The sequence below is a fragment of the Hyla sarda genome, chromosome 2 (genome assembly GCF_029499605.1).
Source record: "Hyla sarda isolate aHylSar1 chromosome 2, aHylSar1.hap1, whole genome shotgun sequence".
NCBI classification, from domain to species: Eukaryota; Metazoa; Chordata; class Amphibia; order Anura; family Hylidae; genus Hyla; species Hyla sarda.
In genome coordinates this window covers 335355910-335382632 of record NC_079190.1, presented here as the reverse complement: position 1 = coordinate 335382632, position 26723 = coordinate 335355910, and the positions used below count along the sequence as shown (strand labels likewise).

The window sequence follows — 26723 nt, the reverse complement described above, 5'->3', positions numbered from 1 at the left end:
TCCAAACCATTTAGGAATGTTTGGTTTTAATCCATAAAGGGCATAAATCACCTGACTCTGCATCAACTATGTAATTTTCCATGGGAGTTTTGCCACAGTCCAGGGGTTAGTCCCCTTGAAACAACTTTTAAATCACTATTGTGCCCAGAAAGAGTCCCTGTGGGTTTTAAAATTTGCCTGCCCATTGGAATCAATGGCGGTTTGCCCGGTTTCGCGAACGTTTGCGGAAGTTCGCGGACCGAAAATTTTATGTTCGCGACATCACTACTCAGGCCCCAGAATTGACTTTTGTGCTTGGGTATTGAGTGGAATCAAACACATTTGTTTCATTGTACACAGAATTCAATGAAGGAAATAATCTTATGCCCCTTTTTTACAGATACAATGCTGCTTATAAAGAATCTGCCACAGATAACCAGGATCAAGGGGATTGTCGGAAGAAGCTACAGCTAGTAAGTTTACTGGTCTGGAATAAATTCATCATCTTTCCAATTTTACCTTGATATGATTTAACCATTGGCAGGTTTAACTTTTGTTGTGGCTATATCCCGGGGTGGAGTGACCATTGCATTTTTGGACCAGTGCTGAATGACTTATGAGCCATTAATGTCCAGTTATGAGCTAAAAATTATAGTACCATAACAAGAGACAGTTTTCCTGGGAGTACTCAAAAAAAAAAAAGACCTGTAATGGTGTCCGTAGGCACAGGTGTCCCACTTTTAAAGGAGTTGTCCCATTTCGTCCATTGCCTTTTCTGGCTACTTCCGGCCTGTTTGTGACCATCGGAGGTGACCGTTAAAGCCTAAAGCAGCTTAGGCTGCAAAGTTGCGCAGTTTGCTTTACTACCATTGACTTTTATTGGAGTTGCTCGGGGGTTGCTCTGATTGTGTATTTCTGGGAGTTACAAAAAATTGCAGGGCTTCATTGTTGTCAAAACTCCAATGAAAGTAATCTCTTTAGCTGCTTTTGGATTTCCTGACTACTTCTGGTGGCCCCAAAAAGCAATTTGATGAGGTTGTACAACCCTTTAAAATGAAGTAAGCATTGGCTGCTGGTACTAGCTGATGTTGCTGCCCCAAAGAGCAGAGCAGGAAGACAGAAAGTAGAGGAAAACTACCATGTCAGCTTTGGTGCTCCAATGCTTCTCCAGACCAAGGACCAACTGCTATGGGCCAAAGGTGCAGTGGAGCATTGAAGCAGGGCAGTATGGGGGTTAAAACTATATGGGGGCATAGGGGGGTCCAACTATATGGGGGCATAGGGGGGTCCAACTATATGGGAGCAGTGTGGGGGCCTACAAATATAAGGGGGCACAATGGGGACCTACAATTATATGTGGGCAAAGAGAGGGCCTACTAATGTATGGGGGCAGTGTGGGAGTCACCTAGTAATGGAGGTCTAGGCCAGATAGTGAAGAAAAGTCAAAGTTAACGATAATCATAGGTGTCACCTGTGAGTCAGGGGGCCTGGGGAGATAGGAAGATGAGCAAGGGGCCTGGGAAGAGGATATGGAGTAAAGAAAAGCATACAAATTTGAAATAACAGCAACTATATAAATTACAAACATGTTGCTAATATGGGGGAGGGGTAACATTTTTGGAAATGGGCTGCCAAGGAGAAATCTGGCAAGGAAAGGTTGGGAACAACTGTTCTAAGATGATACAGTTTTATTGAAATTTGAGTTCCATTGCTTTAAGTTTCAGTGTAATGAGTTATGAACCTCCTGGCATTAATTCACTTTACTTGTCTATAAATGTAATTTTCATTAAATGAATTTAGCCTCTGGCATCTCAGTAATGCTTCTGACTGACAGAGAACACTGAGTGAATTTATGGGATATAATACATCAGTTATAATGCATAGAGACAGTTTGTCAGTCGTGCGATTATCAGTCGTGTCAACAGAAAATTACCATTTATTTAAATCAACTTTTTATGGTAAACATATATTTAATATATTAACATATATGTAAGAATGTTGGTGATTTTTATTAAAATTTTCCATATCACTATCTATACTGAATTAAATTCTAAAGTCTTGCTTGTTTTCACACTGGCCATTGCATCTCGCAATAAGATGACCCTTCCTGTTCTGCTGAGATCTTTTCTCAGCACTCTTCTCATTATCATCACAGGCAATATTACAATAAAGGGTAACACATTCACAATAGGTGGTGCTATATATATATATATATATATATATATATATATATATATATACACACACGTTAACATACACTAGGTAAGACAATTTCACATGATAAACATATGTACCTCTAAATAAATCATACAGTTAACAAATAACACTGGTATACAGTATAAGGAGGAAATATTATCACATACATATTACCATCATACTGTTACTGACCAAATCCTGTATACTGAGACCAATATTATCTATAATATTAACTGTATACAAGGAGGAATATTATCACCATATATATTGCCATCATACTGTTATGGACCAAATCATGTGTACTGTGACTAATTTTACCAAAAAATATCAGTATACAAGGAGGAATATTATTGCCATACATATTACCATAATACTGTTATGGACAAAATCCTGTATACTGAGACCAATATTACCAATAATGCCAGTATACAAGGAGGAATTTTACCATCATACATATTACTATCGTACAGTTAGTGACCAAATACTGTATACTGAGACCAATATTATCAATAATATTAACTGTATGCAAGGAGGAATATTATCACCATACATACAGTTATGGCCGTAAATATTGGCTCCCCTGAAATTTGTTAATAAAATGAAGTATTTTTCACAGAAAAGGATTGCAGTAACACACGTTTTGCTATACACGTTTATTCCCTTTGTGGGTATTGGAACTAAACCGAAAAAGTGAGGAAAAAAAGCAAATTGGACATAATGTCACACCAAACTCCAAAAATGGTCTGGACAAAATTATTGGCACCCTTAACTTAATATTTGGCTGCACATCCTTTGGAAAAAAATTACTGAAATCAGTCACTTCCTATAACCATCAATAAGCTACTTACACCTCTCAGCAAGAATGTTGGACCACTCTTCCTTTGCAAACTGTTCCAGGTCTCTCTTATTGGAAGGGCGCCTTTTCCCAAAAGCAATTTTAAAATCTCTCCACAGGTGTTCAATGGGATTTAGATCTGGACTCATTGCTGGCCACTTCAGAACTCTCCAGCGCTTTGTTACCATCAATTTCTGGGTGCTTTTTGACATATGTTTGGTGTTATTGTCCTGCTGGAAGACCCAAGATCTCGGACGCAAACCCAGCTTTCTGACACTGGGCTGTACAGTGCAACGAAAAATTCATTGGTAATCCTCAGATTTCATGATGCCTTGCACACATTCAAAAATGTAGTCTTGCTTTTTTATGTGTCTGTGTCAGCAGTGGGGTCCTCCTTGGTCTCCTGCCATAGCATTTCATTTAATTTAAATGTTGACGGATAGTTTGCGCTGACACTGATGCTCCCTGAGCCTGCAGGACAGGTTGACTATCTTTGGAACTTGTTTGGGGCTGCTTATCCACCATCTAGACTATCCTGCATTGACACCTTTCATCAATTTTTCTCTTCCGTCCACGCCCAGGGAGATTGGCTACAGTAATATGGGTTGCAAACTTCTTGATAATGTTGCGTACTGTGGACCAAGGCAAATTTAGATCTCTGGAGATGGACTTGTAACCTTGAGATTGTTGATATTTTCAACAATTTTGGTCCTCAGTCCTCAGACAGTTTTCTTATCCTTTTTCTGTTGTCCATGCTTAGTGTGGCACACACAGACACACAATGCAAATACCAAGTAAACTTCTCTCCTTTTTATCTGCTTTCAGGTGTGATTTTATATTGCCCCCACCTGTTAATTGCCTCAGGTGAGTTTAAAAGAGCATCACATGCTCAAAACAATCTTATTTTTGCACAATTTTGAAAGGGTGCCAATAATTTTGTCCAGCCCATTTTTGGAGTTCAGTGTGACATTATGTTCAATTTGCTTTTTTTCCTCCCTTTTTTGGTTTAGTTCCAGTACACACAAAGGGAATAAATATGTGTATAGCAAAACATGTGTTACTGCAATACTTTTCTGTGAGAAATACTTCATTTTCTAGAAAATTTCAAGGGTGCCAACACTTACGGCCATGACTGTATTACCATCATACTGTTATGGACCAAATCCTGTATACTGAGACCAATATTACCAATAATACCAGTATACTAGGAGGAACATTATCACCATATATATTACCATCATATCTTACTTACCAAATCCTGTATACTGAAACTAATATTATCAATAAATAACAGTATTTAGACCCCCCCCCCCCCCCCCAAGTGACAATATAGTGATGAAACAGTGCTCCTGTAGCCGAATGTGACCCAGGTTGTGATTGGCTGAGGCAAGAGCACAACCTTGGCTACAGGGACACAGTTTTCTTTTTTACATTGGGACAAAGCTATCAGCATCCTTGCTCCCTCTCACTCCATCCCTATTAGCCCTCTCTCACAATGAGGGGGACACAGTTTCTCTGCACATCAAGCACCCACCTGCTACCTGTTACAAGACTACAACTCCTAGCATACCCTTACAGTAAGGACATGCTGGAGGTTGTAGTTTTGCAACAGCTAGCAGGCGGGTGGGTGATATGCAGCATTGGTGGACTGACACATCCGGGGGGGGGGGGGGGCCCGCTTCTGACAGCTGCTTATTTTTATTTATTTTTGAAAGTCCACCGGTGCAACATCCTGACAGTTGTAGTTCTGGGTCAGCTGCAGACTTAAAACTACAATGTGCGTGCCGCTTGCAGGCATATATCGCAGGCACGTATCAGAGCATGCTGGGTGTTGCAGTTATTAACTGCAACTCCTAGCATTCTTTGACAGCTTATGGCTCTGCAGCTGACCCAAAACTACAACTCCCAGTATGTTGCACCATGACCTAAATTGTACTACTATAAAGTGCAACATGCGCAGAGTTGTAGTTTTGATATGGGGCAGCTGCAGAACCATAGGCTGTATCAGGGCATGCTGGGAGTTGTAGTCAGTTAGGAATTAACTGCAACTTCCAGCATTTCCTGACACATTAAAGTGAATAAAATACACAACAGCAACTGACAAACAGAGCATGTCACCAATAACCCTGATCAATTCTGGGCTGTAGCACAGCGTTGTTCAGTGTTTTACAATCAAAAGACTCCATATATAAGTTCCTATGAAGACTAAAAATGTTTGAACTATGAAAATAAAATGTTAATTTAATCATACGGAGAATGGCGTAAATATAAAAAATAGTCCAGAATTGCTGATGTTTGGTCACTTCATATTCAGTGGGGCAAAAAAGTATTTAGTCAGCCACCAATTATGTAAGTTCTCCCACTTGAAAAGATGAGAGAGGCGTGTAATTTTCATCATAGGCATACCTCAACTATGAGAGACATAATGAGAAAATAATATCCATAATATCACATTGTCTGATTTTTAAAGAATTTATTTGCAAATTATGGTGGAAAATAAGTATTTGGTCACACAAACAAGCAATATTTCTGGCTCTCACAGACCTGTAACTTCTTCTTTAAGAGTCTCCTCTGTCCTCCACTCATTACCTGTATTAATGGCACCTCCAAACTCCACTATGGCCAAGACCAAACAGCTGTCGAAGGACACCAGATACAAAATTGTAGACCTGCACCAGGCCGGGAAGACTGAATCTGCAATAGGGAAGCAGCTTGGTGTGAAGAAATCAACTGTGGGAGCAATTATTAGAAAATAGAAGACATACAAAACCACTCGTAATCTCGCTCAATCTGGGGGTCCTCACAAGATCTCTCCCCGTGGTGTCAAAATGATCACAAGAATGGTGAGCAAAAATCCCAGAACCACATGGGGGGACCAAGTGAATGACCTGCAGAGAGCTGGGACCAATGTAACAAAGGCTACCATCAGTAACGCACTACACCGCCAGGGACTCAAATCATGCAGTGCCAAACATGTCCCCCTGCTTAAGCCAGTACATTTTCAGGCCTGTCTGAAGTTTGCTAGAGAACATTTGGATGATCCAGAAGAGGATTTGGAGAATGTAATATGGTCAGATGAAACCAAAGTAGAACTTTTTTATAAAATCTCAAATGGTCGTGTTTGGAGGAGAAAGAATGCTGAGTTGCATCCAAAGAACACCAGACCTACTGTGAAGCATGGGGGTGGAAACATCATGCTTTGGGCCTTTTTTTCTGCTAAGGAACCAGGACGACTGATCCGTGTAAAGGAAAGAATGAATGGGGCCATGTATCATGATATTGTGAGTGAAAACCTCCTTCCATCAGCAAGGGCATTGAAGATGAAACGTGGCTGGGTCTTTCAGTATGACAATGATCCCAAACTCACTGTCCGGGCAACGAAGGAGTGGCTTCGTAAGAAGCATTTCAAGGTCCTGGAGTGGCCTAGCCAGTCTCCAGATCTCAACCCTATAGAAAACCTTTGAAGGGAGTTGAATGTCCGTGTTGCCCAACGACAGCCCCAAAATATCACTGCTCTAGAGGAGATCTGCATGGAGGATTGGGACTAAATACCAGCAACAGTGTGTGAAAACCTTGTGAAGACTTACAGAAAATGTTTGACCTCTTTCATTGACAACAAAGGTTATATAACAACATTTTTGTTATTGATCAAATACTTATTTTCCACCATAATTTGCTAATAAATTCTTTAAAAATCAGACAATGTGATTTTATAGATATTTTTTTTCTCATTTTGGGGGAGATTTATCATAACCTGTCCAGAGGAAAAGTTGCCCAGTTGCCCATAGCAACCAATCAGATTGCTTCTTTCATTTTTAACAAGGCCTCTGCAAAATGAAAGAAGCGATCTGATTGGTTGCTATGGGCAACTCAGCAACTTTTCCTCTGGACAGGCTTTGATAAATCTCCCCCTATGTCTCTCATAGTTGAGATATACCTATGATGAAAAATACAGGCCTCTCTCATCTTTTTAAGTGGGAGAACTTGCACAATTGGTGGCTGACTAAATACTTTTTTGCCCACTGTATGGGGAAAAAAATTATAAAAATTGATAATTTTTTTTCCATCAAAACAAAAATTGTTCCTATTAAAACTACAGATCATAGTGCAAAAAATGAGCCCTCATTCTGTCCTGTATATGGTAAAATAAGAAAGTTATTGGGGGTCAGAATTTTTCAATTTCCCCACACAAATAATATTTTTTGGGTCGTGCCATACATTTTATGGTAAAATGAAAGGTGTCATCGCAAAGTAAAATTGGTCGCACATGGGTCTGTAGCTGGAAAAAAAAGTGTTATGCCTTAGAATGTGAGGAGAAAAAACAAAAAATGCAAAAATCTAATTGTCTGTGTCCTTAAGGGGTTAAATGTAAGTTTATTTTTCTATATTTTCTTTATTGTATGTGGGCGGAGAATCTGTATGGGTGTGGCTTACATATGGGTGGGCGCACGGGGGCCCTATGAGTTGTCAGTCCACCCCTAATATACAGAGAAACTCTGTCCCCCTCCCTGTGAGAGAGGGTAGCAGGGATGGAGTGAGAGGGAGCCAGTATGCTGATAACTGTATCCCTCTGTAAAGAAGAAAACTGTGGGGGAGATTTATCATTGAGTTTACCCCTTTTTTCTTGTGTATTTTTTTGGAACAAAAATTTGCGCAGTGACTTTCATTGCGTCTTTTTTGTGCGTCTTTTTTGATAGGGCAAAAAGCAAGTACTCTATTTTTTGTGTATTGTGGAATGCATTCTACAGAGGATACTAATTTATCATGTGCATTTTGTTTAGATGCATTTTTTTTGGCGAAATACGTTTTTCTTTTAACGCAAAAATACATCTTCAAAAAGGGCACGTAAGAAAGTGTTCTACCGAGACAGCCGTGGGATGCAGGAGCGGTCTCTCAACACTGCTAAACTACAACTACTCCCGTCATGGGACAGAGTCTGTCCTATGATGGGAGTAGTTGTAGTACTGCAGCGCTGAGAGACAGCACTTGCACATCCCCCCCCGGCTGCGGAACTATTTTGGGACAGTTATGACTACACTACTCCCATCATGGACAGACTCTGCCCATGATGGGAGTTATAGTTATAGTCACGGCTGAGGGGCAGATCGCATCGTGTCATTCTCCAGTGACCCTCTGCGAGCCACCTTTATTAACTGTAAAAGCCGGCGGCACCGGCGGCTACACTGTGCTCCCCGCCGGCTCCTGTATACAGCTGTCACATTTCATAATCCCCTCCCGGGAGACAGGAGCTCTGATTGGTGAATAGCTATTCACTAACCAGAGCTCCCCTCTCCCGGGCGGGGATTATGAAATGTGACAGCTGTATACAGGAGCCGGCGGGGAGCTGCGGAACGCAGCGGGTCTCTGGAGAATGACCTGCTGCCATCTGCCCCTCTGGACTATAACTCCCATCATGGGCAGATTCTGTCCCATGATGGGAGTAGTTGTAGTACTGCCACGCTGAGGGATGGCACTTGCACATACCGCGGCACAAAGCTCTTTGAAAATGTGGTTGATACTTTTTTTTTTTTTGCACAAAATTATTTGAGAATATCCCCCTCTGTGTACTTTATAAAGATTTATGATTTTACTATTGGGCAGAGTCTTGTTCGGCGCACACTGCTGCTCCAGTACTTCTAGCTATGTGAGCAGTGTACAGTGGGAAAATGCCACAGCTCTGAGAAGTGTGCGGTAGAGAAAGATGCACGGTAGAGCGTGGGGGGGGGGGGGGGGGTGTTTCTATATTTGCACAAAATTTATCAAAGGAGTGCACAACTTTTGTAAATCTTGAGCAAGCGTGTAAATTAGACAAGCAGTGTAAAGGGGTAGATCTGTGTCTACAATAGACACCTAATGAGAAATCTCCCCCTGTGTCCCTAAAGCTGAGGGTGTACAGAGGGTGTACGCATGCCTGAGCTAATCACAGCCCGGGTCACAGTCGGCTACAGGGGCACTGTTTTCTTCATCACACCGGCCATCATCTTGACTATACAGATCAGCATGATTAAAATAATAACCAATTGTTATAGTTTTTGTTATGTTTTACTACTTAAAAATTTTAAAGGTGCTACAGACATGAACTCTTCACCAGATGTTGGTAACAACCCATATAATCCATACAAAGAAATAAACCAAAATAATAAGCTCAAAAACTGCAGGTGGCTCAGCTCCTATGCTCGATCCATACACCCCTTTTCTGACCGCCAATATATATAGCTGTATATCATTTGGATATTGTATAGATTTTACAGGTTTTAAATTTACATTATTACGATCAGTTGTTAATTTTTATTATGTTATTGGCAATTTATTGTTTGCCTTTATGCTGCCGTAGGGAATTTTTTAAACAGTGGGTGAGGCATATTAAAAAGAGCATGGAAAGAATAAACTGAGAACGCACTCACCGGTAATCGTAAAAAACTTTGTGTCGTTTATTGAAGAAAACACAGTCACATCTTCAATGGAGGAAGAGAGGAACACAGATAACCAGCTCCGGAGGAGCTGGAAGAGCAGCGACGGTTCATTTCACAGTATAGACTGCTTGATCACGCCAAACTCTTCACGTCAAAAGTTTTTGACGAAACACAACATTTTTGATGTGAAGAGTTTTGAAAAAGTTTCCAACGGATATTCCAAGTGTTTTACATGAGAATGATACAAGGTTTACACTAGTCACACCCGTTTTCCAAAAGTGGGCGTGGTTATATAAACTTAATGTTTTACATGATATTTTTAAAGGGGTGAGAGTCCATTTTTCATCGAAAAATTCACACCAGCTCTTTGCTAGTGTAGAAATCACATAAATGGCTGTAGATTTTTTGTTTTTGTTCTTATCCTTTAGCTTTTGGGGGGAAAAGTGCATATAGTATCGTCTCGTTACAGCAAAGCTAATCACTAGCCGCAGCGATGCCCCAATTTGCGGCAGTGTGATGTAACAGGCTCAGTTACCAGGAATAAGGCCGGGCCTATTACTGGACGTCACTCAGCCAATCACCAACTGAGGCGGATCATCACTGTGACCAGAGATTAGCTTAGCACAGTGTGACGTGTCGGGCCCCAAAAGCTGGAAGAAGGCTGGGGCTGGAGAAAGGGAGAGTGATTCCAGCGCCACTAGGGGAGAAGAGGACGTTTATTATTTTTATTCCGGGAGCCCGGGCACATAGAGGAAAGAAACATTTTCACTGGAGTTCTCCTTTAAGATGAAAATGTAGTGTGATATTTCTTCATTTTGTTGCAGATATGGAACACTCTGTCCAGTTGCTCTCACAGTCCAGATAAAGAGAGTATGCTGGGGTTCTTGCTTTTAGAAGTTACAAAAGACCAAGATCATATTCGTGTGGACACTAGGTAATATAACAGAAACCCACAAGTACATATGTACTGTATGTTGTATTGAGCTAAAAGCAAAACCATTGCCATGTTTAATCTATTGTAACCTTAGATGATTTTATATCATAATAGACATAAGGGAGGTATTTATCATTGTTGTTATAGTTGAACCATTTTTGTTCACCTTGATTTTGTGTGGTGCTAGTAAGTACTTGCACCAAATATATGAAATGGGCCCAGGGCACGTGATAAATTTTGCGCAGGTAAACACTTCCTGAATTTTCACTTTAATATACCATTTTCTATGGTTTACACATTGAGCAAAATGTTTTGACTTATTGACCCATCGTGCAAAAATGTTCTCTCTTAAAGGGTTATTCCAGCTTTATACATCTTATCCCCTATCCAACGAATAGGGGATAAGATGTATGATCGCAGGGGTCCCGCCTCCGAGACGGAGATATGAAGTCACGCCACAACCCTTAGTGAGGTCATGGCCACACCCCCTCAACTCATGTCTATGGGAGGGGGCGTGATGGCCGTCACGCCCCCTCCCATAGACATGAATGGAGGGGGCATGGCCATGATGTCATGTCCCTGTCTCGGAGGTAGCACCCGACACAGAATGGGGGCTGCACCGAGATCATGCCTGTCCCCAGTGGCGGTACCCCTGTGATCATACATCTTATCCCCTATCTCCTTTGGATAGGGGATAAGATATATAAAGCTAGAATACCCCTTTAAGTATGAATTAACCCAAGCAACATTGGTGGGTTCAACAATGCTTGCTTTCTTTTGTCAGTATGCAGCAAACTTTTGTTTGCCAGGCTTTGGAAACAAAGATACAGTCTGTGTGAAGAGAAAACAAACATGTTAATAAGGCCATGTTCACACGTTGGAATTTCCGCGTCGGATTCCCCATTGGAATTCAGCACGGAGATTTTGCTGCAGCAGAGTCCCGCCAAATTCAACAGGATTCTGCTGTACTGTGCACATGGCAGAATTTCCATGTTAGATGTTACCGACACGGAAATTCTGTTTTCCATTTCCGCATAAAGAATGAACACGTTCATTCTTTCTGTGGACTCCGCCCGGAATGCATAGCCGTCTATGAGACACCGCATTCCTGTGCGGTCCTGGCGCTGGCATGTTTATGCCGGTGCCCGCAATTTGCAAAAAAAAATAAAAATTGTTCATCATGTAGGCTTTTTTTCTTTTATCTAAAAAGCAGATATTATAACTATATATATATGACCAAATTGCCTAACAAAGATTATGAGATACGCAGGAATGTACTGTGAGTAAATGTAGTTGTAATATGTCTGTATCTAGCATTGGTCGAATGAAGCATTGTCTACAGAAAATGCAAGTGATCTTCAAGCAATTTAAGAAACGAAAACATCAGCAAAGTAAGTTAATGGCCTAGATTTATCAAACTGTGTGAGAGAATAAATAGAGATATTTTCCCACAGCAACCAATCACAGCTCAGCTAACTAGCTCTGGTAAAGTGAAAGCTGAGATGTGATTGGTCGCTGTGGGAAAATCTCTTTATTTATTCTCTCACACAGTTTGATAAGTCTCCCCCAATATTTCTATACTGTAAAATAACATATCTATATCTAACTATCTTGGATTAGGGACATTTATTCATACTTAATCTGCTGTGGATTTAATGTTGCAGATTTGAAGCTGTGTTCAACTATTTCTTTGTATTTCTCATATATGTCTATATATTTCTCTATGTATCAGCAAGAAACCTGCAGCAGATACGGTATGTGCAAATGTACATTTGTACATAATCCACTGCAGGTTTTCCACAGCAGAAATTCCGCAAGGAGATTTTCTGCAGACTCTAATGGGTCAATGGGTAGCAATATAATCTGCAGCAGAAAATTTGCAAGCAAACTTTCTGCAGCGGATTATGTACACGTGAGCGTACCTTAGGGCACGTCCGCACATGCATATTTTGCTGCAGATTTTCTACAGCGGATGTTGTTACCCATTGACTTAAATGTATAGGAAAATCAGCAGCATAAAATCTGTAGCAAATAATGTATGTATGAGGGGTATTAAAGGACTTTTTATTGATGGCCTATCCTTAGGCTACAATATCTAACCAGTCGGGTGCCACGAATCAGTTCTTTGCAACGGCACCAGCATACACAGATGAACAGAACCAGAAAGTTCTGCACACTGTGTAGTGGCCATGCTGGGTTTTTGCAGCTCAGCTCCCATTCACTTAAAAGGGGGCTGTGCTATAGAAACCCAGCATAGCCACTGAACAATGTACAGAGCCATCTAGCCCCATTCAACATTCAGGTGCCACCATTCTGGCAAACAGCTTATGGACAGGTGTCGGACTACCAATGACCAGATACTGATGGCCTATCCTGGGCATAGGCTATCAATGAGAGGGTCCCCGAAAACCCCTTGAAAAGTTGTTAAAAGGAATTGAGTTTGATGAATCTATATTCTACATCAGTGGTTTCATACAGGACTCAGCAGCTGTATGAGAATGGACGCCTGGCTAATCTCTTTTTATGGAAATTACAAAATCCATTGGCTTATTTACACTGGTTCTGTACATACATTATATTGGAGCAGCAATATGGATACATATGATAGTATAGGTACTGTGTGCTCCTATTTTTGCCTGTGAGATACAGTCACATAAGGCCATATGTGCCATAGTGGTAGACCATTCAGTTGATATAAGGCTCCAGACCGGCGGCCTAGTCCACTCTGGATCTATTCCCTATTTTATTGGATGGTGACAGCATGTACCAGAATCCCCCCCCCCCCCTCCTCTCCATAGGTTCTACAAGGAAACATGTAGGAAATTAATTCAGGGGTGATGATAAGAAAATGGGGTGGCCAGGTATATGTTGGTATTAAATGTATCTTAATCTATGTACACATATTTTCCTTTGATGGATTACGTTTCCCTGTGGTGATTACAACTGTACTGTATGTTACTTGCATGAAGTGTTCCCATGTTCCTTGTGTTAGACGCAATGCTCATTTACCTGTGTAGTAGATACTGTAGCATGTATGACGGTGTTCCTTTCTTGTTTAAGGACTTTCATACAATGATGAACAGATACATAAGCTGGATAAGTGAGTAACTGTTTGTATTAATATTTTCCATAAACTAAACATTTTATTTTTATTGTGTAATATTTTATGTTTTCCTATCTCCAATCTAATCCCAGAATAAATTTAGGTAATTTGGCCAAGAAAGTTCTGACAATATTTCAAGAAGATGTTGTACAGAAATATCAAGTAGCTCTGTCCGCACACAGCAGCAGGATGAGGTATGCTTGCAGTAATAAATGCATTCAATGATACATATAAGAAGCACAAAATTGTAATGCGGTTTAAAACTAAAAACTGTTTTCATTTAAAGGTGTACTCCGCCCCTAGACATCTTATCCCGTATCTAAAGGACAGGAGATAAGATGTCTGATTGTGTGGGTCCTGCCGCTGGGGACCCCTGCGATCTTGGCTACGGCACCCCAGACATCCGGTGGATGGAGTGAACTTCGCTCCGTGCCGGATGACTGCCGATGCGGGGCGGAGGCTCATGACGTCACGAGCGTGGCATGGCCGAGACATCACGAGCCTCCGGCGCTGCACCTGACGCTCTAAACGAACGCCGGGTGCAGCAGGGAGATCGCGGGGGTCCCCAGCGGTCGGACCTTTGCAATCACACATCTTATCCTCTATCCTTTGGATAGGGCAAGCATAGGCAACCTTCAGCACTGCAGATGTTTTGGACTACATCTCCCATCATGCTTTGGCAGCATTTTGGCTGAAAGAGCATCATGGGAGATGTAGTCCCAAACATCTGTAGTGCCGAAGGTTGCCTATGCATGGGATAGAAGATAACGCTAGGGGCGGAGTACCCCTTTAAGTGGGGAATCTTTCCATTTACTTTAGTAATGGAAAGATCACCCCCTTCATCCAGACTAGATTTCTTTTGATGGATTTTCAGTCAAGTTATGTATTATGGCCGTGGTTTTTTCCTGGGGAATTCTTGAATGAATGAATGAATTTGGTGTAGCTGTATTTTAGATGGCAAATGTGTCCCCAAAATGCAAATATGCCTCAGCAGAAATCTTTTTATTGAGCAGAAGTATGATCTTTTTGCTGGTAATTATTTAGCATTATATTGAGATTAAAGGGTAGGAACTTTTTAAACACTTATCCCTTAACCAGGGATCCAAGTGTCTGATCGTGGAAGGTCTGACCACTGGGACTCCCCACTATCTTCTTTATTGGACCCCGGTTACTTAAATGTCCTCTGTGCACTCTCTGTGGACATTGTTGCAACTGAATGAGCAGGCTGCCTCTTACATTTGTCCAGGAAGGTGGGGGCCGCTCTGTTCTGAGGACAAGGGGCCCCGTACAATGGTCAGACCTCCTGTGATTAGACACTTTTCTCCTATCTATGGATAAGGGAAAAGTGTCTAAAAAGTGCAGTTCCCTGTAGGTTTGTAAGATGTGGAAGCGCCCTGTTTGGGAAACACTGGTTTCCAGGTTGTGTGTGGTATCGTAACTCAGTCCATGCACTTGCAGGAAGCAGGTGCCGTACTGATTTTTAGGAGAAAGATTACATGTTTTTTTCTTATCCTATACAATACCTTTGATTCAACTGAAAGAGTTTAAAGGGGTACTCCGGCCCTAAGACATCTTATCCCCTATCCAAAGGATAGGGGATAAGATGTCTGATCGCAGGAGTCCCGCTGCTGGGAACCCCCACAATCTTGCATTCAGCACCCACCTGTGGGAGCTGCACGCAGCGCTGCAACCTCAGAGTCTGCCGGTGTATCGTGACATCACAACTTTGCCCCCGTTTGACGTAACACCCCGCCGATAGACTTGCATTGTGGGAGCGGGGCGTGACGTCATGTTACTCCGGCCCCGTAGTCGTGACTCGGAAGACTCGGAGGCTGTAGCGCTGCATGCAGCTCCCACAGGTGGGTACTGCATGTAAGATTGCGGGGGACTCCAGCAGCAGGACCCCCGCGATCAGACATCTTATCCCCTATTCTTTGGATAGTGGATAAGATTTCTTAGGGCCTGAGTTCCCCTTTAAACATGCCTTCCATATTTTGGTTACTACATTGTTGGTGTCACTGACCCAGGGTTTTATTCTACTTCATGAAATAATAATGGTCCTAAGATGAAGAATATTGGCTTCTGCCTCACGAAAGTTTTGTGCCTTCTTCTGGTTTAACATTGCAGAATTGAACTGAATGACATTTGATGCTAAAGTGATGTGGAGGGTGCAAAAAGATCTGTTTTTTTTTTTTGGAGAGCGCTACTGTATCTCGACGGAAGTCGGAATAAAACAGAGATAGAGCCAGCACTTACGCAGGACTAACTTTATTGGTAAAAGAAGTCAATAGGTAAAACAGGACAACGCGTTTCGGGGCACACTTGTGCCTTTCTCAGGTCCACAAATATAACTACAGAAAAAACATACATATGGATAAAAGTCAATAAAATCAATCGTAGTGCTTGTAGTCTAAAATGAACTTCAAAACACATTTGCATAGGTGTGTAAATGCAGGAATAAAGAGCACAAGGTTTGAACACAAGTGCAGGTTTGAACAAGATAAGACACGAGTGCATACCAGTCCCACACACCTTTTTCCGCTGCTCATTGACTAGTAACTGTCCTTATATGTCCTTCATGTATATACCTATACACAGGTTTTACAATTCTCATGCATATGTTGACGGTCTGGAACCTGTTCAAACCTTGTGCTCTTTATGCCTGCATTTACACACCTATGCAAATGTGTTAAATTCTATGTTGCAGAGTCCCATTTTAAAGTTAATTTTAGACTACTAGCACTACCATAGATTTTATTGAATTTTATCCATATGTATGTTTTTTCTGTACCGTAGTTATATTTGTGGACCTGAGGAAGGCGCGGACCTGAGGAAGGCGCGAGTGTGTTGTCCTGTTTTACCTATTGACTTCTTTTACCAATAAAAGTTAGTCCTGCTTAAGTGCTGGCTCTATCTCTGTTTTCTTCCGACTTCCGTCGAGATACAGTAGCGCTCTCAAAAAAAAAAACGATCTTTTCGTACCCTCCACATCACTTTGTTGTCCGTCTCCCTCGGGAACACGGAAATTAGGGGTGAGAGCAGCAGACTGTAACCACCTCATTGGTACACACCCTCAACCACAAAACAGAGGCCCCACCGAACTCTCTATACATCCACTCAAGGTCAGTACGTCACCTTGGGTGTTTGGTGGGTATTAGCACCATTTTTCCTTCCATTCTATTACACTAGGGAGCGCCCCATTGTTTTTTCCTCCTCCTTTTTCCTTCATTTGATGCTAAAGAAAGAAATGAAATAATAGCCAAGATAAAATAGACTTATATTTGTTCCTGTCCTAGGACAATCACCGAAATCCAGAACCACTTAGGAATTGTAAATGGATATTTGTCGGCCTGTGTTCAAGACCTCCGGAGTTATGAAGAGTCTGTTAACAATGTACAGTAATACATATAGATAATGAATATAGGCAGATCATTGGCTTAATTTTATCAGTAGTACATAACTATTACTAAAGCTGGTCATACACAGGGCTGTATTTGCCATTTGGCACCCGTGGGCCTGTGCCTAGGGCCGCACTTAAGTGATAAATAACAATAAATACTTCTTATGCAGTTGTCGCTATGGACTGCCACTTACAGTAGCAGCAAAGGCGCTCATACCTGAAGCAATACAGCAATAAAAGTTAACAACTAACAATAAAAAACCTACTCTCTACCAGCTAGAGATGGGCGAACTTACAGTAAATTCGATTCATCACGAACTTCTCGGCTCGGCAGTTGATGACTTATCCTGCATAAATTAGTTCAGCTTTCAGGTGCTCCGGTGGGCTGGAAAAGGTGGATACATTCCTAGGAAAGAGTCTCCTAGGACTGTATCCACCTTTTCCAGCCCAAAGAGACTCTTTCCTAGGACTGTATCCACCTTTTCCAGCCCACGGGAGCACCTGAAAGCTGAACTAATTTATGCAGGATAAGTCATCAACTGCCGAGCCGAGAAGTTTGTGACGAATCAAATTTACTGTAAGTTCGCTCATCTCTACTACCAGCAGCTATTCATGTGTTCAGTGCTCAATAACTACTGACCTACAAAACCGACCACAACTCTGTATATAAAATACCAACTTTATAAGACCAGTGCATGTTTATAAAAACCCATGTGACCCCCCCCCCCCCAAATACACAAACCCCAGAGACAGAGGTAACACTGCAAACACACAAAAAACTGAATGTTTACAGAATGCTTCTTAAGTATAAAATATGTTACATATAAACAGTATACAATCAGTATATATTGACCTGTGGAAGGCTGAAGAGGAGACTTTACTACATCCCAATGGCCGCTTCAAGCTTCTTAGTCAGAAGTTATGGTTACCTGGCTATCACCATCTTTAAATACATAAGGCCGTCTCTAGCGCATGCCTAGAAGTGCCACAAGGCTGGCTGTATATATGCATTGGTCTTAAAAAATTGGTATTTTATATACAGACTTGAGGTCAGTTTTGTAGGTTAGTAAGTCACAAAGCTGTGTAAAGTGCTAACATGATCTTTTTGTTTGCATTAGTCATTTGTTCAATTCTTCTCATCGTGTAAAGATTAAATGCTACGTTTTATATATATATATATATATATATATATATATATATATATATATATATATGTGTGTAAATAATATACACATTTGCAGCACTTAAGCAATTGAAATGATTTTCCACCATGAAAAATATTCTTCATGCATATACATTGTGAGTTCTGTCGCTATCATGACCGGCACCATAATAATGCCTTTGTTCAAGCTCTCTGAATTACGAGGAGTGTGGAAAATATCGTAGTGTTGTTGGATTGTAGGTAAAGGGACAAATAGATGACCAGCTTTAATAATAGATAATGTTTTATTTGTGCGTTTCACATTTCCTTATCATATGTTTAGATGTGCTCTATGCTTGTACTGTGTGTAATGTTTTTAACAGTGGCATATGTTAAAAAGTAGGAACTCTCTTGTTTGCAGACTGTGGACCGATTAGCCCAAAGAATGCAGCAGACCTGCTTAGTACAACCGAATCATAGCCCTCTCACCTCTTATCATGGCCCACCACAACAGGAGCTAGCAGTGCGGTGAGTTACTGAAATGGAAACCGTATGTTGTGGCCCGGTGATCTCTTATAAACACTACTTTGTGAACTCACATAGGTTTGTGTTATTTTGATTTAGTGTTGGGTTGTGCTATGTTTATTGGGACGACTACCATCCTGCTTCAGATTAGGTCAGATGCAAATCACCCCCTTTTAACATTAGGTCCAATATTCTGTTCTTATTTATTTATTTAAAATAATCTGATACAGAGATCAACTGCATAGAAACTAAGTGAAATTATGCAAATAAGACTGCAGCCTACACTAATGCTCCTAAACTCCTTCTATTGGTGACCGCATACAGTTATTATGTTGTCTTTAAAAAGGTTATTTAGGCTTCTAAGCTGGCCATACTCTTTGACTAGCTGTTGTCTGACAGCTATTTCTCCTGACTCCCCTATACACAGGCTCAGCCGAGCATGTACAGTGGTCCCTCAAGCTACAATATAGATCGGTTCCAGGACGACCATTGTATGTTGAGACCATAACTCTATGGAAACCTTGTGATTGGTTCTGAAGCCCCCAAAATGTCACCAAAAAATAAGAAAAAGTGAGGAAAAATTTGGAAAGTTGAGGAAAGATTAAAGAAAAATAAGTAGAGAACTAATATAGATAAAGCAAGTCCTTACATATGAAAGTAATAAAGATCTGCTGGGAGCTGTAATCACTGTCTATGTAGAGGACAGGAGCTTCTTCAGGATCCTGTACAGTACACTAAAAAAGTAAAATGGAGCCACCCTTACATGGTGTCCAAAGGAGCAGCTAACTTTGGCGCAGGTGAAGAGTAGTACAGAACATGTAATACCTCCCTGTACTGTAGGGGGCGCTACCAGACACCAGTCAGTACATGCACTTCAGTAATACAGGTGTTTTACCAGTAAAATGCCCATTCTAATTGGTCAGTTCTTCCAGCCATTGACATGTTTCGCAGATCTGGACTGTTCGTAGCATTGTATCTTCAGTATAGTTTCAAGTAACAATGGTCCAAAAATATTGTAACCTGAAGCCATTGTTGAGTTGAGGGACTACTGCACTTTGTTCACAGGAAGATAGCGGTAGTTTCTTTCTACCCTCTCTCTATTCAGGATCAGACTTGTTGAAATTCAACATGCCCAGTTCTCTCCCTTGACATCTGTTATTGAGTTGCAAGGCACCTATACACATTAGCTGGTAAACTGTCTTCAAAATGGGAGAGTTTGGCCAACTTAAGTCTAATATATATGGCCAACTTGCCTCAGGATAGGCCATCATTATTGGGTCAGTGGTGGTGGGGGGGGGGTAACCGTTTCTTGGGGTAGCTGATTCTTGGAAACCCTGCTAAAAAGCTGTTTGTAGCTGTGTCCCATTTACTTAAAGCACTATGGTATGGTAGTGTGCCCCTTTGAGCACAAAGGGCAGTTTAAATGCCTGGATAACTACTTATAAAATCAATTTTTTTTTATAATTGCCTCAGGTTACAATATGTTGAGCATACAATGGTTTTACCTGGACCATCGAAAGTTAAAACTATACTCAACATACAGACAGTCTGGATCTGCAGTATATGTGAATGGCTAAATGATCCAACCAATCGGCATAGGCATTTCACTGGTAAAACACTTGTTTTACTGAAGTACATTGGCTTTCTAGTAGCGCCTCCCTACAAGAGAGTGCAGTACTGCACTGTACTTTTACCTGTGCCAGGACCTCTTTTATGGTACACTGTGTGTACTGTATAGGACTATGTATAGGGTAAAATCTGATGACAGGTTCCCTTTAACCTTTTTTTTTTTATATTAATTTTATTCACGGAAATAAACATGCAACAGTATAAGTAATGTGACTTACAAAACCTTCATTTTTTTTTTTTAGAACATTTTGAGGGCTTTGGAATCAATTCCTAGTTATACATCGAGTTATGGTCTCAAGATACAATAAATTTAACTTACAATGGTCTTTCCAGAACCAATTATTATTGTAACTTGAGGGACCACTGCATGCCCAAAATAAGCCTCTAGGTAAAAATCACCGACCATAATTTCCAGTCACAATCGCAGACTATAAACATTTATCCATATAAGTATTGCTTTTTTTTAATCACTGGCCTTGCAATATTTATTTGCCATTGTTTAAAGAGACCAACATATTCCTCCGTGCTGTATACACACTGTAACCACTCACAAAGGTCCCTGGCACAAGTGGGGTTATGGGGTCAACCACACAGTATCGAGGAGATTTATCAAAACCTGTGGAGAGGAAAAGTTGACCAGTTGCCCATAGCAACCAATGACATTGCTTCTTTCATTTTTCAGAGGTCTTGTTAGGAATGAAAGAAGCAATCTGATTGGTTGCTATGGGCAACCGGTCAACTTTTTCCCTGCACAGGTTTTGATAAATCTCCCCATATGTCTTTAAGTTTGTGTGGGTATCCATTCTTCCATATGGTGAATCTAACCAGTGACATATTTGCCTGTGTCTCTCCCTAGATTGATTAAACTACGGGATCAAATGAAGAGCGTATCTTATGAATTAGAGAAAAATAACAGTATTATAGAAAGGTAACTGCATTTTTCTTTAACATATTATTAGTAATATACACTTAAAGGCGCACAGACATATAACCCCAAAAGAATAATGAAACATAAATTAGATTTAAAAAAATATGTATTTTCTATTATAAAAAAAAGTATGTATAAGAATAGTGTTAGAATATACACAAAAAGAGAATATAAAATTATATCTCAAATGATATCACATCTCATATAAATGTGAGTACAAACATATGAAAAAGGTGTAAACAGTAGAAAACCAAACACAATAAATATGTAGCTGCAACAGATGCATACAGTGCCCACACCAAACCTTCGACGCGTTTCGCCAGGAGAGGCTTTATCCAGGAGTTTATTCTGGATAAAGCCGCTCCTGGTGAAATGTGTCCGAGGTTTGGTGTGGGGCCGGGGTGAGTCCTGGGCACTGTATGTATCTGTTGCAGCTCCATATTTATTGTGTTTGGTGTTCTACTGTTTACACCTTTTTCATATGTTTGTACTCACATTTATATGGCACTTGTGCACTTTAAAGAGATCGGGTTATCATGCACTGTTCATTTTGGGATTTATTCACATGCTTTGGCACTTTGCACTTTCTAAGATTTTTGTAGCAGCTACTTGTTTCTGACATAGTATTTACTAAGACAGGGTTTTCACCCCAGTATCCATTTGTGGTTTTACAGAATTTTTATTAATTTGAGATATATGCATATCATTTTATATTCTGTTTTTGTGTATATTCTAACACTACTCTTATACATATTTTTTTAATAATAAAAAATACTGATTTTTTTAAATATTATTTCATTATTCTTTTGGGGGTTATATATCGGTGCGCCTTGTGCGCCTTTAGGTGTGTTTATTGTGTTTATTTTTTAACCCCTTGGTCATATATTATTAGTGATGTTTTAGCTTATGTCCAATCATATAACATAACTATATAAAGTAACTTTTCTCTTAAGGGAAATTATTTGGCTTGTCATAGGAAAAGATTATGAAATTAGATGAAACCTATCACTAGAAGAGGCTGCTTTGTGATCACATATGTAAGACCATTGCTAATACTTTGGGCCCTAGCCAAAGGTCAAATGATGTACCACTTCTTAGACCTGAAAGAAAAAGGTGTGGGCAGCAGTGTCTTAAAGGGGTACTCCGATGGAAAGCAATTTATTTTTCTCAAATCAATTAGTGCCAGAAAGTTAAACAGATTTGTAAATTACCAGGAAAGATGCCAGCCACTGTAATAATGTACAGAACGGAAAATAGAATCAGAAAATAAAATACTGGAGTCACTTATATGCAATAGCTTGGGACAGGTTTACAACAGAACTGTAAAAGATATCCAATTTAGGAATCACATATACACTATATTATATTACTATAAAGGATGTGGGCACCTGAATATCACATCTATATATTAACTTACAGGACATTACAATTACAAATATATAGGTGTTAATATGAAGTTGGAGTTCTGTATCCACTACAATGAGTAACCATGGCTGCTATGTTAAAGGGATTCAGGATTCCAGGAATACAAAAGATCTTAGTGTGGACTTGGTGTGCTTTTAAAATACAAAAAGAAGCCATACTCATCTGCCCCTATCCCGCAGCTGCCATATTAATGACCCTGTGTTGCTTACAGCTTTCTGTGATATATCTTTCCGGCACAAAATGCCCACTCATCCAAGCACTTGCTGCAGCAAGGACCCGTCTAAGCCAGTCATTGGCTTAGCAGTATTAACACACATTTTATTAGTTGGAGGTGTGGTGTCCCGGTACCGTATTACATACGTTACCTTGTAGCGAGGTCCCCAAAGTCAGAGTCACTAGGAACAGTGGGGGTCCTCTTCCTTAGTTAACCCCTCGTCACCCCTCAGTTAGCTATAATTAATGTAAATATAAATGTAAAGATGTATATTTAATATTCTTACCTAGTTTGCGTCGCAGGACCTGCGGGTCATGTGACCGGGTTACAGAACTCTATGGTTTTGCTAAAGGACCTTTGGTGGTTCTAGTCAGGTGATCACCCACAATCCATTGTAACGGTGGGTGACAGCTGATATGGACCAATCCAAAAAGGCCAGCCCCTGCCCATATAAGGGAGCTGCGCCATTTTGTCGCTCTTGTTCCTGTGCTGCCTGCGCTGCCAAGCAAGCAGCATCATTGCTCTTGGGTTGCTGATTCTGGACGAGGTAGGACCTCCGCAGCTTACAAGACAATTACTAGGCCTGTGCTAGAGACGGATAGTTCTTACAATTCCCCGCTATCTCCGCAAGATCTCTGGACGTAATCCATTCCCTAAATCCAGCGGATCTATGCAAATCTAATCCTCCTATCTTAAGAGAACTTTCCGGTCCTGAGCAACTGTCAGTCACTGCTGTGCTTTCTATAAAGACTTTGTTATCTGGACTGTTACCGATACTGCATGTACAGAAAATCTTCAGTAAAGTTCCTGCAAGTTTTAAGTTCAGCACTGCTGTGGACAATCAATTTATTTTACACTCACCTATCGCTCTTGGGAAGGGTGGCGATAGGCCCAGCATCACTACAGAGTTTTAACCCTCACCCTGGCGTCACGAGTGACAAGGGTTAACAGCACCCTTTGTAATACTGAACAGCAACACCCCAACTACCCTACACCCCCACAAGGCTTTATTCCCCAAGTCTACCACAGAGGTATTTTTTAGTTAGTACCATTTGTAGGATCAACATCATCATTTTATTTTAGTGCTATTAAAGAAACACTCTAGCAAAACTGCTGCACTGTGTTATGCCTAGTTCAGACTCTGAGGTGGTGCATGACACAAGGATTCAGAAAACACCAAATAGAGAGCCTACTATCAGTGGCACACTGCCAGGGGGATGGGGGTTCCAACAGGCCGGTCCCCCCTATTAGGATATACAGTGAGTGATTTACAAAAGGGTCAGTAGTAGTTAATTAATGCAGCAGCCCAGACCCCAGAGAGAGATCTGTCCATGAACTGCACAATTTGCTTCCTCAACAGCCTCCATGCCCTTATCCTCCTCCTCAGCCACCATGTCCTCCTACCTCATCCTCCTCCACAGCCTCCGTGCCCTACTCAGTCTCCATGCCCGCATCCTCTTCCTCAGCTGTCATTGCTTCCTCATTCATCCTCCTCATCAACCTCCATGACCTAATGCTCCGCCTCTAAATATTTTCCCCTCATTCTCTGCATCCTCATCCTCCTCTGTAGATCATATCCTCATCCTACTACTCAGTCTCCATGTCCTCCACTCAGATATAGCCTCCATTCTGCCATGGCCTCTTCTCTAAACCTCCTCTTCTCAGCCTCCATGCCATAATCCTCCTTTTCAGCCATCATGGCTCCTCTCTCATCCTCCTCCTTCTACATCCTCCTCTGCAGCATAACTGTGTTTACTATTGTCTATGGTCTGCTGAAGCATGCCATCAATAATGGGAGAAACAACCTACTAACCTATTAGGTGCACTTGGCTACTTAATGGGGAGAATGACCTACCTACTGGGGGGGACTTGCCTAACTACCTAATGGGGCACCTATATACCTACTAAGTCACCTGTCTACCTACTGGTGGAAGATACCTATTAGGGGCACTTGTCTACTTACTAGGGGCACCTACTTACTGGAAGACACCTACCTACTACTACACCTACTTAATGGGAAAAACTACCTATTCAGTGAACCTGTCTACTACAGGGGGGACATGTCTACCTACTTGGGTTATCTATCTACCCCTCCCAACAACCAACTTACACAACCACTTAATTTTGCAGGATACCAAGGGGGTATTTTTATTGTTTGGACTCTATAGGTGGGAAAAAGAGGCCTAAGAGGTTTGGAAAGTTCTGCAGAGGGAAGTTATGACTGGAAGAAATCATCATAAGGGTCTGGGCAGAATGAAGAAGTAAAGGGAAAATAAACAACTCTAATCAGAGAAGGCGTCACTTGTGTGTCACTGGATGTAACTGTACTATAATCACTTATATGCCATTAAGTAATAGTGATTGTGGTCATGGTGTGGGGGTATTATTTAGACATATAATGGTATTGGTAATACCTTTCTGTGTATAGGTAGTTTTATTAACTATGAATATTTCATCAATGTTTGGTGGTAATATTTACTCCTGGTATATATATATATATATATATATATATATATATGTATACCTTGAGAAAGGTCTCACCGAGAGACTGAAACGTAGCTGTCTGTCACATGGATGGGTGAATAAAACACTTTTTGTGCCTACTTTGGAGTGCCGCTTCCCTGCTTTTTTGGATTTCTGTATATAAATCTTTATATGTCCCTGAACTTTTAGGACCATAACAATGCCCGTAATGTAAATTCTATAGCACATAGCTCAAAAGGCATAGGTGGTTTTTCTGTTTCATACTAGTAGTCTAGGTTTGGTAGACGACTCAAGTTAGTTACAGATCAACGTCTCCATACTCTAGACACCCGCAGTCTGGGCCTAGACAGAAGCTGCTTCAGATCAAGCCTATACAGTATATATGGATACAAGGATGAAGCTTTTTGGAACCTTTTTATCCCTTTTTAAAAGTTGGCAAGTATGTATATGTGCCAGGTCACCATACAAGTCTAGCCTGATACATCACATGGTGGTTTAGTGTGAACTAACATTTATGCTAGCAATGTAATGATTATATTGCTTGTATTGCTTTTATTTGCTCATCAGACTGGCCTGAACATTACATAGCACACATCACAACAGCATTCCTCCTAGATATGTTTAGAAAGTCAATTACTGTATATACTCGAGTATAAGACCTGAATATAAGCCGAGGCCCCTAATTTCACCACAAAAACCCAGGAAAAGTTATTGACTCGACTATAAGCCTAGGGTGGGAAATACATCATCCCCCCCATGTCATCATCCCCCCCCCTGTCATCATCCAGACCCCCGTCATTAACACCCCCGTCATTTTCACTCCCGTCATCATCAACCCATCATCATTATTCTGTCATCATGCCCCTCGTCATAATCACCGCCTGTCAATCCCTTTCAGTGGTCTTCAACCTGCGGACCTCCAGATGTTGCAAAACTACAACTCCCAGCATGCCCGGACAGCCATCGGCTGTCCGGGCATGCTGGGAGTTGTAGTTTTGAAACATCTGGAGGTCCGCAGGTTGGAGACCACTGCGGCCTTCGTCATCATCCAGACCCCCCCTTTAGTTTTCTACTCACCTCCCCTCGGTGGGAAGGAAGGGTGAGCTGGTCCAGGCCATCTATGCTGCAGGGACCGTCCGGTGGGGAGGGTTAGTCGTTCCGGCCTGTACATTTTCACCGGGAGGCCCTCTTCTCCGCTCCGGGCCGACCCCGGACTAGTGATGTTGCCTTGACGATGATGCACAGGGACGTTCATGCGCAGGTACGTCAGCTGCGCATGGTCGTCCCTGTGCGTTGTCGTCAAGGCAATGTCACTATGCCGGGGCCGGCCCGGAGTGGTGAAAATGGACAGCCTGGAACGACTAACCCTCCCCACTGGACGGCCCAGACCAGCTCACCCTTCCTTCCCACCGAGGGGAGGCGAGTAGAAAACTAAAGGATGGATGATGACGAAGGAAGGGATTGACAGGCAGAGAGTTCACTCGAGTATAAGCCGAGCGGGGCGTTTTCAGCACGAA

At 41.3% G+C, this 26723-nt stretch overlaps 1 protein-coding gene across 4 annotated transcripts in view; it reads left to right on the top strand.

The window, feature by feature from the left end:
• IKBKE (inhibitor of nuclear factor kappa B kinase subunit epsilon) overlaps window positions 1-26723 on the top strand; it is a 66719-nt gene that overhangs the window by 38220 nt on the left and 1776 nt on the right. For all 4 annotated transcript variants that reach the window (XM_056558013.1, XM_056558012.1, XM_056558015.1 and 1 more), the window contains 8 exons: window positions 380-452; window positions 10248-10357; window positions 11672-11748; window positions 13418-13457; window positions 13553-13654; window positions 16757-16853; window positions 18423-18529; window positions 21012-21083. In XM_056558013.1, the coding sequence (XP_056413988.1) occupies window positions 380-452; window positions 10248-10357; window positions 11672-11748; window positions 13418-13457; window positions 13553-13654; window positions 16757-16853; window positions 18423-18529; window positions 21012-21083 (678 nt within the window). The remainder of the gene's footprint in view (window positions 1-379; window positions 453-10247; window positions 10358-11671; window positions 11749-13417; window positions 13458-13552; window positions 13655-16756; window positions 16854-18422; window positions 18530-21011; window positions 21084-26723) is intronic.